General features: G+C 36.8%; 1 protein-coding gene across 4 annotated transcripts in view; it reads right to left on the bottom strand.

The window, feature by feature from the left end:
- The window catches only part of bmpr2b (bone morphogenetic protein receptor, type II b (serine/threonine kinase)), a 70029-nt gene that overhangs the window by 9623 nt on the left and 45800 nt on the right, over positions 1-14606 (bottom strand). For all 4 annotated transcript variants that reach the window (XR_008155058.1, XM_052564713.1, XM_052564715.1 and 1 more), the window contains exons 4-7: positions 6456-6566; positions 6274-6365; positions 5936-6166; positions 1958-2072 (exon numbers count right to left, since the gene is read on the bottom strand). Coding sequence is in view for 3 of the 4 variants with exons in the window: in XM_052564713.1 (XP_052420673.1) it covers positions 1958-2072; positions 5936-6166; positions 6274-6365; positions 6456-6566 (549 nt within the window). In the remaining variant the exon portion in view is untranslated. The remainder of the gene's footprint in view (positions 1-1957; positions 2073-5935; positions 6167-6273; positions 6366-6455; positions 6567-14606) is intronic.

Raw genomic sequence — 14606 nt, forward strand, 5'->3', positions numbered from 1 at the left:
AGTTCAGCCAGTAACGAGGGCAGCCGCTGAGTAATCTGAAGCACGACTGTACAGAGATCAGCTCGTAATGACGACATACGCAGGAAGCTGGTGAACGGCTGCTCTGAGATCAGTTCGTAATGAAGGTAGGGTCAGAGACAGCCGAGTGGGAAATGAACTTGAGGTCTGATGAGAGCAGACTGTCTGCAGACCTTTGGCGATGCTACAGGAGCACCCAGAGAAACACGAGGAGCACCACGCACAAATAAGCAGAGTGTTTTCTCTTTTGCACCCCACACTGGCCCTTTAAGACCAAAAAAAACCCCAGCAACAACGCTGATCATCATGCTGAACTGAAAACCAGTTTCCATGGAAAACGCCTTGGGTAACCGTCATATTTCAAACTGTCCATCTTAATCTAATTTTATACATTTAAGAAGCTTTTTGCGGCCAACAATCTCCAGCGACTGCATTCTTAACTACACGCCGTCGTTCTGTTAAACACAAAGACACATCGTAAATACAATAATGAATAGTGTCTCATTCATCTTCCAGAAAACGTTCTGTCTGACCCAGATGTGCAGATTAGAGAAGGAAGCTTCTATGTGACGCAGCAGAGCAGTCAACTGGCTCTTTGGGTGGATTCGCACAGCTTTTTTTAACCCATGTGGTTAGAGACACATTCCTGCTAAGCTAAGGCTAAGAGTGTTGTCTCTACAGCACTCAAGACCCATTCACTGAAGAAACAAGTGCAAGAAAGCACACACAGAAAACCAGAACATTCACCTTGCTCAATACTGTATTCAGCCTCTATTTTTCTTCTACATGAATTTATTAAAATGCGTGTCATGTATCTTATAACCACATCTGCGACTCCAGGGTATGTTATGATTTATATCTCCCACCAGACTTCTGCTAAATTATATGCCAATCAAACAGCAAAGTCTGTTGACATCGAAATGGAAAGATAAGTACTTGCTTCTTATTTGAAGATTTGAAGTCAGACATCAAACGGCTTTTAAGGGAATTCTGAATCTGTGATCATCTTTAAAGTCTCCTAGTGGTCAGATGACGCACGTTCATATGTTCAAACTGCAAGCTGGTGCCAAACTTAAAAGGCTTGTGTTATCTCCCATGAGACTTTGCTAATTTCTATGCCCATCACACCTGTGGTGAATCAGCCACCACTAGCAGAAACAAACTGAACTGCAATGTTCTTGGATTGAAATCTTAAATAGATAATCTACTGTTGAAAAATTGAGGGCAAGAGTTTTTTTTTTTTTTTTTGAGAGAGAAGTCTCTTATATGCACTACAGCTAAATTTATTTGATCAAAAATACAATCAAATTGTAATATTGTTCAATTTGATTACTATTTAATTTTCAGCATCATTACTCCAGTCTTCAGTGTCACATGATCCTTCAGAAGTCCTTCTAATATGCTGATTTTATATTTTCGGAAAGCATATTTTCAGGATTCTTGATAAACAAAGTTAAAAACATTAATATTTATTAATTTAGCAGATTATTTTATCCAAAGCAACTCACAAAAGGAACGACTTACAAAACTGCATTTATTCGAAATTAATTTTTGTAACATTATAAATATATTCATTGTCACGCTTGATCAATTTAATGCACCCTTGCTTGATGGTTAATATGGTTATGTTTTAATATTCATTCAATATATTCATTATGAATTTATTAATTCATACCGTAACTCGAGTATTATTCATTTATTTTGTTTAATTCCAGTCATACTCATATTCCATTGAAATAGTATTTTTCTTCCTTGTATTTGATATTTAAAAGGTTTGACAAAATATATTCTCTTTTCTTTCATTTGACACATAAAATGTACAAGATATCAATTTGTTTACAGAAACTAGGGTTCATTCCTTCGAATGGGCAGCCAAATATACCTGAAGCTGCAGAAAAAGAAAGAAAGGGCTAGAATGAAGTCTGTGTGTGACCCTCACCTCCTCTCAGCAGCTCGGTGTGCAGGTAGGCCAGACCTCTCGTCACCGAATGTGCCAGACGACAGCAGCTCACCCAGTCCATCGTGTGCAGACTCAGGTACCGACACAGAGAGCCCTGCAAACACACAATACAGTTATACTAGTACACACACACACACACACACACACAAGTCTGTAACTGCTGAAACACACCACTTAAAGGGTCATGAGAGTACATGCGGTAGTTATTGCAGTAGCAGTAACATCTCGCTTGTAGAAAATAAGAACTGTGCTTTAAACACTGTTCTACAATAACAATCTATCCACATCAATATCGCTGCTTTTTCCCTGCACATCTCATCATTGCTTTAACATCAGCATTTCAAAATTCTGCAGAGCAGATATGAAGCTTATGAAGCTCTTGAATAATGAATTGGTGCTTCAACAAAGTTGAATGTAAAGCCGCCTGCAACTAATTACTGCCTCTGGGGTATTTAGGCAACGCAATTAAAACTACCAGCAACAACAAACAGTGCTGTACACGTAACAGAGAATGTTTCCCCGAACTAAACTACAGAAGTAATACTGTAGATTAGATTTAATGGGTTCAACAGGAAGCTATTGTACATACAGTACATGCGGTGCTGTAGAGAGGCGGATGTAATTATGCATGTTGTAGAAATATCAATAACTGTCATACTGTGAGCCAATTTAAAAAGTGGGTCAAATAGTTGCTTATTAGTTGACGGTCACTGTGGGATGCTGCGTTTAACTTTGAACTGTAATCTCACTAAGGTCACTGTCCTGATGGCAAGCTTTTGAAATACTGCGACATAGAAAGCGACAAATGTGAATCAAGTGATGATTACAGAATTTAATTTTGTATATTTAAAATATTTTATTTGCAACATTTTTCTGCACTTGGCTGAGCATAGTAATCAATCATAGATGTGTTTGCTATTGAATCCAGTGGTCAATCAAATTAGGATAGAATACAGGCGTTGTTGCATTTTTCAATAAATTAAAGAACCTGGCACGCAGTTGTCCTACACAAAACAAATATTTAAATCTAAATAAGATAATTAAACATAAATAAGATGTGTTATGATATGGTTACAATATAAGTAAAACAGACAACAAAACATTTTCATATTAACTAAATATAAGGTAATATAATATGGTTAAAACTTTACTTAACATACATATACTGTATATATATTTTGCAAAAAAAAAAAAGATTTACATATATGGTAATATTATGACATGGTTGCAATATAAGTAAAACACCAAATCTTTTTTTTTATAAAATTAACAAAATAAAATAAGGTAGCCTAATATAATATGGTTACAACTAAACTAAAATCAACAATTAATATATTATATATATATTATATTTAAATTGTATTGTAAAACATTTTAGAAATGTATTAATCATGCCGTCTTGCAGTGCATGTTAAAAACAGCAAATTGCCTCTGCACTGATAACAAGGACATAGATCAAGAGATTTTTGACCTGTCGTCTAGGATGGACGGGTGTGTGATTAAACTAACAGACTACAGGGCGCTCTGGGTAGAGGAATGATTATCTACCTGTAAGTGTACATCAGAGCCATAAAAGCCAATCGCTTTCCCTCAAGCCCTGCCTGAGTCTCCATGTCACCATAGCGACAGGGAAAATGATGTTATCCCCGGCCACTGGTCCAGGCATTCTGTGTGTTTCTAACGACGTGCGACACACTGACTGATACACACACAGACTTTGCTCCAAAACCTAGTGTGCTGCTTTGCTGTCTACTGCCCACATAGGCAGCTGTCTTTTAAGGCAGCATCCTAACTGACATGGAACCCTATAAGGGATGTTTCAGAGGATGTTTGTGCCACACAAAACATCAGAAATGGCTCCTCACGTGAAGAGCACGGTAGACTTGACTCATAATTGCTTTCACCGAAGTCTGACTTTAGCATGTTGCTATGTAAATAACAGAATAACAATAGAGAGCACACACACATTTATCTAACTTTTCTATTCATGTTTTTCAACCTTGAGCAGCTTCAAATGACATTTCTGTCTTTCTATAGTATGATTTTTTTCTTCCACAGACTTTGGGATGGTGTTTTGCATGAAATGCTGTCTAGGAATTTAAAAGTTTGTAATATAAGTCTCTGGCGTCCCCAGAATGTGTCTGTGAAGTGTCAGCTAAGAATACCCAACATAACATTTATAATATCATTTTGAAAATGCCTATTTTAAACCATATTAGTTTAAACTTCTGATATATGATTTTCTGAGCAAACATTAAGCTTGTTATTTCCATCCAGTTAATTTGAGACTATGTACTGTATACAATCATGTTTTTATTAGAAAAAAGAAAAGAAAATCTGGCATACCCTTTTATAGCAATTGAATTCCTTCAATTATATCAGATATAATAATTTAAAGTTGCAGAGTTCAAAAGGTAGAGCATATAAGGAAAAATCCAGAAAGTTCTTCGATTCAGCCTAAAGCAAACCATCAATTCATGTCAAATAGGAAACAAACTTTCACCTACAAGGGTTCTTCTTGTACTTTGTCTTTAGGCTAGTTCATTCATTATATAATTCATTCATCAGAAGTGAAAGAGGGCAAGAGCAAACACAGCGATGTCTCAACAGAGCGCTGTCTGTCTGCAGTCAGACACAATAAAGGTGTGTCTCATTCCTCACTGCCATTCAAAAGACCAGGCGGCTAGAACGGGCGCACTTGCAGACAAACCTCTGAGTTATAACATGTCAAACAGGAATGTACAGGAAAACATGCTGCAAAGAATGCTGGGCTATTGTTAAGGCCACGTTCACACTAAGGACGATACCTATAAAGATAATAATAAAGATGTTGTACTAAAAATCATTCTCAATAATAAAGAATAGCAGAGAAGTTAGTTATAATTTTCGGTGTAAACGGCACTTTATCGTGCGTGTTTTCTGAAAGCTGTGGGGGGGAATGATTAAGAATGAATTGTGCTCATTGATAGGTCGGTTTATTTGCATGTTGTGTTTGCAATTACGCAAATTAGCACTTTTGAACTTCCAGTTCCATTGTCCTGAAGTCAATGTAAATTTTTTCTTGTAAACAAAAGCATAATATGTTTTCACGTTTAGTTGTATGACATAAAATACATTAGTAATATCTCACTTGTGATTTTTTTAATAGCTTTTACATGCTCAAAACGGAGGTTGCTAACAAGAAACTATTTTAACTCAAACTATGCAATATATGACTAATTTAAGCTTTTTACTTTTTATTGTATTTTGCAATGGTATTTAGGCTTCAAAATTCATAGTCGAGCTCATTTGCGAAGATTATCCCATTGAACAAAATGTGTAAATATCATAAACTTTTGTCAGTCACACAGCTTATTTTCTGCAATAAACCAAAAGCCAATGGAAAAGTCCTATTGCTTTTTTGTCGAGGGATGCTAACTTCCAGATTAGCCTCCAAAATACATCATCCCTGCAGCAAATAATTTCAGCACATTTAGCGCTGCACTTGATTGCATGTGGTTAGTGAATACAACAGAGAAATTTGTGCTGAAATGCAAAAGTGGCACATCTGTTTTGCGAATTCACCTCTGTATTTAAACCGCCAGAAAAACACCTTCTCTGACTGCAATGCCAGATGGATAAGTGAATGAAAACAATAGGAGCCAGTCAGACAGAGAGAGAAAGATGAACAGGCACAACTAAAAAGCAAAGCTGACATCCAAGTCAACCTTCCAGCTGCCTGCTGGAAATCCATCTGAATCATGGATAAAAATACCTGACCGGAGAGCGGCAGGACATTCGATTCCGCTCCAGACTTTGATAGAAATAGTCAGTAGAAACCAATAAAACAAAGAGACGAGGAATAAAGGACAGATGAAGGTAAAATGTGGAAAACTACACAAAGCAGGCACCAGAGCTGTGTCATATACGACTTTTAAGGATGAGAGAAAAGAAGGCTTGTACCAGATCCATACTTACATGAGGGTAGTACTCCATTACCAGCAGGTACTCCATCCGCCCATCCGCCGTGAGACGCTCATCGCCAACGATAAAATGAGCAATGTTCTCATGCTCCAGAAGAGGGATTCGGTAGATGGAGCGCTCATTCACAAAGTTCTGCCGGTTGGCGTAGGTAAAAACCTTTACGGCGACTGGGCGTTCATCCAGCGATCCTTTATAGACAGAACCGTAGCGTCCTCGACCAATCAACTGCATGATAAACAAATAAAGGTGGTTCAAGTTCATTACAATACAAATTGAAATCAAAATATGATCATGTGCACATATTTGGTGGCAGCTAGAAAAGTTGAACTCACTTCCAGAAGCTTTAAACTGTCTAAATCCAGAGACGGTTCGGACGGTGCGGCCTCTATCATGTCCATATTGTGCAGACCCTGTTTACACTCGCCTGTAATAAACACCGTGTGCGCACAATGCATCACAACACTGTAACAATATGACACGTGACCTTCCTTTACCAAAGAGTACTGCATCTCACCCATCATCATGCGATAGCCGAAGAACAGCGCCACGATCAAGACCGCTGCAATAGAGACAGACGCCAGGGCGATGAAGATGGCCTCATCCCTGTGTAAAGGCTGCTGCTCTTCTGAAGAAAGAGAAAAGAGAGAAGAAAGAGAGGCATTCAATCATTATTTGCATTCAAGTTCATTTTAGCTTTTGAATTTACGTGTTGAATAAAGAATCAGAATGCTGTTAATTGCCACAAAATAAACAAATTCAACCCAAAATAATGCTGTAAAGAAATGCAGTTTTAATTAAAGTTAAGGAAGCAAGATATTCGAGAGGGTTTAAAGGCATAAATGTGAATGGAAAAGCTGAATCTACAAAATTCAAAAAGATCTAAAAACACAAAGTCAAAAAACAACATTCCTTTGATATATTTTGTAACATAATAAATGTCTTTACTGTCACTTTTGATCAATTTAGTGAGTAATCATACTGAATAAAAGTATTCATTTCTTTAAAAATAAATAAATAAAAATACCAATCCCAAAACTTTTGATCGGTACTGTATAGTTTGTATAAGATGGGTCCACACCTATTATGGTGGTTTGAGGAACAGAAGTCCCGCCTTCCAGTTAAAAGAGCCAATCATTTCTTAAAAAAAAAAAAAAACAGATGTCTTGTTTTGTCTTTTCCAATAATTCAACCCTTTTTTGACTAGGTGTCACTTGTAAAGGAGGTTTCAACCTCAATGTGACTTTCTGTTTAAATAAAGGTTTAGAAGAATTCACGAATATCTGCCCTTACAATGCAATTTCTGTCCATACAAGACTGTCCACCAGTTTCTTTTCAAATCTAACAGTCCACTCAACAAAAGAAATCCTACCAACTTCTGTTCAAGGAAAAAGAAAAAACAACATCACAGGTGGAAGTGAATTCAGCATCATCTATCAGAATGATTGAAATTGTTCTGGTCTATCAAGTGTGTGAGCCATACAGCCTCCAAAACTCCACTTTAACTCAGAACTGGCTTTATTCAGCTTTTTATTCTTTTCACTTTCTCACTCTGCTTCAGACACAGACATGTCCTTGCATACAAGAGTGAGAGCTTTGAGGCAAGAAAGCCGCTCTCACACAAAAAGAGCTAAAGAGACAGAAAGATGAGTGGGAATGATAAAACCACAGCTATGGACTTCGGTTTCAAGCCGAGAGAAAGAGAACAAACACTTGAAACTGTAGGACAGTGCTTCAAAATCAAAGCCACTCACACAACTGCCATAAGATTATGATTAAATAAGAAATCGAGCTTAAAATATTGTGCATGCTTACATATTTAAATGAATTTGTGATCTGATGCACACAGGAAATGTGGAAGTTATTTGTGTTTATCTTCAAGGCAATGAATGCGGATGCATGGAAAAACACAGCAAAGATGCAAATCAACACTTCTGCCTGTATTTCTGAGCTGATCGACCCTCCCTGGTCCACTGCAGCAGCTTGAACGGCACCAGACCTGCAGTGTTACACTATCACACAGCTCAAAAAGGTTTGAGTTTCTCAAGACAGATCAATAAATATGAGATTTAATCCACAGCAGTGCGTCAGACTGCATGCCGGTGTTCGCTTCTGGAAACTAATCTCTCACACACACTCGTATATAGCCACGCTCATAAATTAATGCTCAGAGGATAAAACACAGGCATTTATAGATATCGACAGAAAAAAGAAAACACTCTCATTCTCACATATGCATAGACACTGTTTACATGTCTTGGAGCCGGCGGCATTTAGTTCGGAGGCAGAATGTCTGAGCGTCCCTCCCTCTTCCAGACTCTACGAACAATCCTGTTATACTTCCTGTATGTCTCCCTCCAGCTCCCTGTCCATTACGAGAGCTCTCCTTCCTTTCTCACGTCTCCATGTTTCATATTCTGTATGTATGAAATATTACAGAATCATGGAAACGTACAAGGGTTCTACTATTGCATTCTTTAAAATTACCATAAAATACCCTGGTATACGCCAATAATTAAGTATCACAATATATGCCCAAAAGTATTTCTATGTTGCATAACCAAGCACGGCTATGATCCACTTATCATAAAATAACTGTATAATAAAGAACAAATAGCATCTGATATCTTCACTGTACTGTGTGTGGTACTGCCATGAGAGTTTTATAACGGCTTTTAACACACTGATTAACTCTCTCCCATGATTCCATAGGAGTTAGATGTCGAGTTAATTTTTTCTCTAGTCACGTTATGTCCTTCATGGAGAAACTTGGAATAATGCAATTCATTTCTCCTGTCCTTCACATTTTTCAGGCCGAGCACCAGAACAGATACAGTTTCCCTGGGTAACCAAAACTCTTCTGCAAAATCACCATCTCCCACTCATAATGCCTGGCAACCGTGCACAGTCACAACCTTCCTGAAATAAATAGGTCCTGCCTAAATTTGTATCTATTGTCTATTTGTCGCAGTGCTGTATACGAGTAAATACACTGCGCTGAGATGCTTTTAAAGTTAAAAGGTTAAAAACACACACAGGAAAAACGCAGCAAAAACGTATTACTAAGCTCCATCAAATAATTTGTTTTGTTTTTGTTTTTAGTCAATGTGTATTAGCTTTGAAGTCATCTAGCTATATGCTAGCATATTCCCTAACACCGACAATATTAGGATTTACCGGAGACATTAAAGTTAACATCACAACAGAACAGAACAAAAATACTGATGGCTCATCCTGCACTACACTGATTTTTGTCCAATCAAATGCTCTGTAGAGTGAGAAAGTCCCTCCCCCCTACTCTGATGTAATTAGAAACTTCAGGATATATATTTTTTTTATGTTGACAAACTTTAAATGGATAATTAACCTTAAAGTTTCCATTTACTTGCGTCATCAAGTTGTTAAAAACGGTTTAATTTTCTTTCTTCTGCTGCACACACACACACACACGAACGCACGCACGCACGCACGCACGCACGCACACACAAAAAAACTATATTTTGATTAACTTTTTTTTATTCATACAATAATGGAAAAAAAATAGGGTCCAGCTCTATTTCAGAGTCAATTTTTGTTCATAAAGACCAACGTTATTGGTTCCCACAGATCAAACATGGTTGAGCTTCTATTGACCATATTTGATGTGGTCTATTCATGTGTGTTGTTGATACATTTTTTATAATAATAAATAAAAGTTAAATCTGTTCATTATATAATGTGATCATATAACTTCAGAAGACTTGTTTAAAACTGCTCATTTAATTACGCAGTGTTTTTTTATGAAGTTTTTGAAAAAACTTTTTGATTGTGTGGACTTTCAAATAATGGTGTTACAAATACGTAACAATGAAATTTAAAAATATAATTTCAAAAATGGATGAAAATTATATAGGTTTGGAATGTTAGTAAATTATGACAATTATCATTTTTGGATGACCTATTTGTTTAATGGTTTTCTAATACAGAACGACAGATAGTCCATACGGATCGGTTTGTGCAAAGAGCAAAACAAAACTCTAACATTAAAATTCATAAGGAGGAGGGACATAGGCTATACTTTAAATCAAGACTAATCTGTATGAGACACCTGAAAAACTGATTTTAGAAGCACTGAATGATCTGTTATGTCTCATGTTATGATTATGGGTACCACACAGGGTCTTTCCAACAGACATCAAAGATATGCAGCCCATCCATAATACACAGCCTGTGTGGGAGAATTTCAAAGACTGCCGGCTCAGAGACACCAGCGAGACTCTAATGGGAGTCATTCATGAGCGGGCAGACTTTCATGCTGCCATTACCACAACAGGACTTAACATCACTACCTGAATTCCCCCACCAGCGAGGACAACAAAAGCCACTCAATGGCAATTCTCTGTCCTACATTCAGCTTTCAGAGTTGGATGGTGGGGAAGAGAGTGATGGAGCCTGACAAAATACATCAGCATGTGCCAGACAAATACAACATGACTGCAATCTGCATTAAACCACTATTAACTTCCGATCTAAGGCATAGCTATAGGCCAGAATATAATTGCAGCATTAATGGAGATGGGCTTTTCTGAATTGAGCCACACACCCCAAAAACCACCTAGCGACAACCCAGAAAGCCATAGAAACTGCATAGTAACACACTAAAAAACAGGTTTTTCAGAGACCGACCAAAATTCACACTGCATACGGATGTCACAATATACTGATATAGACTGATATTTAAAGGGGTCATGACTCATGAACTGAGCAACAAAAAAATCCCTTGATCTTTTGACATATAAGAGGTTATTTTGCGATAATATCCTGTAAGTTTCAGAACTCTAAGCCATTCTGACAAAACTAGAGCTTACATATTTTTTTACTCTATGATGTAATAGTGTGGCTAAACATGGCCTAAATAAAGCCCGCTTCTACATCGCTGCCTGTTTAGCCCTTGTTTACAAACAAAGCACGATTTGACAACGGATTTTCAGAAAGATTGAAACTAAAAGACAATGTTGTGTCAACTATATTGTATTCGCCAGTAATGTTGCAACAAACGTGAGCAACTGGTTTTGTTGCGTTGACTATTGCTTTGTCTTTTAAACAGATCGTTTGATATGAGTATTTATGCATTTTAAACTTAAATAACTGCAGCGTCCATATGTGAAGGTAGGGGTGCGCAATAAATATCGTCCGATAATTAATGCGCATCTCGTCAGTAAAGCAGGTTCTATAATCAGCGGTAAATTCCATCAGGTGTGTGATTTCACATAGACCAGCTGTTACTACACATTGTTAACTGACAAGCTGCGCAAATCAACACTGATGATGAACGTGGATTTGTGCAGCTTGTCAGTTAACAATGACTCCGTGTAGTAACAGCTGGTCTTTGTGAAATCACACACCTGATGGAATTTACCGCTGATTATAGAACCTGCTTTACTGACGAGATGCGCATTAATTATCGGACGATATTTATCGTGCACCCCTATGTGAAGGGCATAGGCTGTCAAACATACACAGCACAACTGTTAGCCAATCATAACAGTGGTTGTTCACTTCCAAGTCTACAATCCGCCACGGCAATTAAAACAGAGCGTTCAGATGAGGGGGGGGGGGGGGGGGGGTAAAAACAGGACAGAAAATAGCCTATTACTTCAAAATGATGATGTTTTTTGAAGCAAAAATCATCAACATTATAAGTGGACCTAAGAGAACAGTACAAAATAAAAAAAAGGCAGTTCATGCTCCCTTTAAAAATGAAATATTGTTAAGGGCTGCACAATTGATCAAAATAAAACATGCAATTATCAAATCATAAAGGCTGTGATTTAAATAAATTCAATACCACAGGCTGGTGAAATGCTTGATTCTGATTGGTTGATGAATGATCTAAAATGTGCAGTTATTTTCCAGGAAACGCTCAGCTATGACATAGTTCCTGGTCTGTCGAATGCATTATAGTTCCATATCACGTCACCAAATGATTTCATTTATTTCCATCAGTGATAGAGCACACAAATATGACAAACAATACAGTAAAAATGGCATATTTTGTACATTCCTGTACAGTTACGGTAACAAAAACTCTCTCTGCTTCCCAACACTTGTATTCTGAGTGTCATTCATTAACCAAAAAAGAAGAAACACAAAATAAAGTCAAAGATGACTGACTGATTATTCTTCTTATTTTTTTTAGATATTGCAATATTCTTAGCATTCTTTTGGCCATGTTAATCAAGTATGAATACCTGACATTTTTACAGTCCTAATTTCACTACATATTATTAGCCTTTATCAGACTCTATTACCTGCAATATTATTTGACTAGAGTTTCACCAAGCAAACTCGATCTCCACCAACCCCCCCTCCAACTCCTGCCGTTCACTGTGTAAAGGTTAAGGTTAAAAGAGGCAAAGCTAATGAATAAATTAATTAAGGGAAATGAGCAGATGCCTGTTTGCTCACAGCTCCGCTGGCAGACAGCTCATCAGCACAATAAAATGAAGGACTCAATCTGGCGAGCGCAAGCACAACTACAGCGTTTTTGGCACATGCTGTTGTGGAATTTAATTCTTACAGACACACACGTACACACAAACTGCTGGCTATCAGTTTGACGGCACAACTCTATCTGCATTACAGCAGAACAATGGCCGCCCAGTTTTTCAGCAGTCCGGAAGATTTTGCCCTATTAATTTTCTCCTAATGGACTTCAACTCAAAGATTTCTAAGCTATGAATCCATGCCCACAGATTTGGAACGCCATTCACAAAAGTTCAACACATCCTTTGCCTATTAAGTAATTATTTATTAAACATTATGGCTAATAGAATTGTGCTTTCACATATCAATAAATGCATAGCTCTCTAGTATATAGTGTCTATAGGCCGTGGCACTCGCATTTTAGTTCAGTTACCTAATCCACTTCACAGATTTTTCCTCAAAATTGATGCAGAAAATATGAGTGATTGGGCCTGGTGATTTGTCTTAGCAATAAAGCACAAAAATTGATAGCGGGAGAGAAAAGACAGAGAGAGAGAGAGAGAGAGAGAGAGAGAGAGAGAGAGATGACAAAAGAGACAGACAAAATATCAGCAGGAGCTCTAGTACAGCAAAAAAACTAAGCAGATTTCACAGAGCAATATGAAGACAACAGATGACAGATACACTGCCGAGAGTCTGCATGTCTGTTTCGCAGAGATTTCCACCTGAAAGAGTAAAAGCATTGACCACAGTTCACAAAAGATGATTCATATGAGAAAGCCAGACAATAGATTATCTGTGAGAAAACCTCCAAATACAAACAAACACCCCATAATCAAACTGGAAAATGCTCCACCTGCAATCAGTATGGGGTTTCACAAAGATCATCCTTAAATTTTTCTTATTTCCTATTAGTCACAAACAATAACTTTTTTAAAGCTGATACTTTTCGCATAAAAATCACAGGAAGCAGAAATCAACCGGTGGTCCGTTCTACTCATAAGAAAAATAAATGTAAATCTAAGTCCTGCATCACTAAATGACACAACACGGCAAATCAGTAGTTCTAGGGGTGTAACAATTCACTCAACTCATGATTCAATTCGATTCATGGTTTTGAAGTCATGATTCGATTCAATTCATGATTTAAAAAAAAAAACAAATCATAAAATTAAATGTGTCCTTTTATTATTGCTTGGACAAAACTTCGCACATTTCTTTGTGAAATTGAAATATAACACAACAGTAATTTACTAATGTAGGACTTGCATATTATTGCTCTTTTGTTGGTTTTGATTGATTCTATTGTACTCATTTGTAAGTCGTTTTGGATAAAAATAGCTAAATGTAAATATAAATAACAAAACTAAATTGAAATTAAAACAAGGCCTAAATCAAATAAATGACACAAATAAATCTCTTCATATAAACAAAATAAGGCTTTGTGTGTGCTCTTTCCATTTAAATTAGAGGCAACCACTGCATTTTAATCATTATCCAAACAAAGATGCTGCATACATGCAACACGAGCAGTTTTTAATCTAAATTAGATTGTATTAAAAAATATATATTTTTTTATTTTTATTATTAGCATTATTTTTTTATTTTGAAGAAACGGGGTTTAGGAAAACCTACATTTTAGATTCATTTTAATGTGATTTCTAGAGCTGGAAATTTCATCTTAATTAAAATAAAATAAAAAGTGTGCATTTATAACATTAATATACATTTTTCTAAGCTTTAAAATATTTTATAATATAGAGATTTTTATTTTCGTGGACAATAGGTAGACTTGGAATGGAAAAGGTTGAAAACCACGGATGTTATACATTATATAGTATGGAAGTTCACAGTTTTTCTCAACTTTGAGTCTTTGAGTTTGAATATCCAAATAATAATTCAGGATCTAAACGTTTACTCCAAGACATTTACTCTGACCTGCCAACAGTGTGGGCTGGGAATATTACGGTATATGGCGATACAATTACATTTTGACTGGCAAACAACTATCGGGAATGTGTGCCGACCATCAAAATGAATGGGATGAAGGATTCCAAACATAACAGGGATATCTGGTCCCACTGTGACATGGAGTTTTTTCTGTTAGATTTTTGGCTTTTATTGTCTTTGTAACAGCAGCTGTATAGAGGCTCTCTGATGCTATTTTCCGCCTATCAGGAAGGCGCTTTCCGTCAGTTAGCAG

Source organism: Carassius gibelio, chromosome B9 (genome assembly GCF_023724105.1).
Source record: "Carassius gibelio isolate Cgi1373 ecotype wild population from Czech Republic chromosome B9, carGib1.2-hapl.c, whole genome shotgun sequence".
Taxonomy (NCBI): Eukaryota; Metazoa; Chordata; class Actinopteri; order Cypriniformes; family Cyprinidae; genus Carassius; species Carassius gibelio.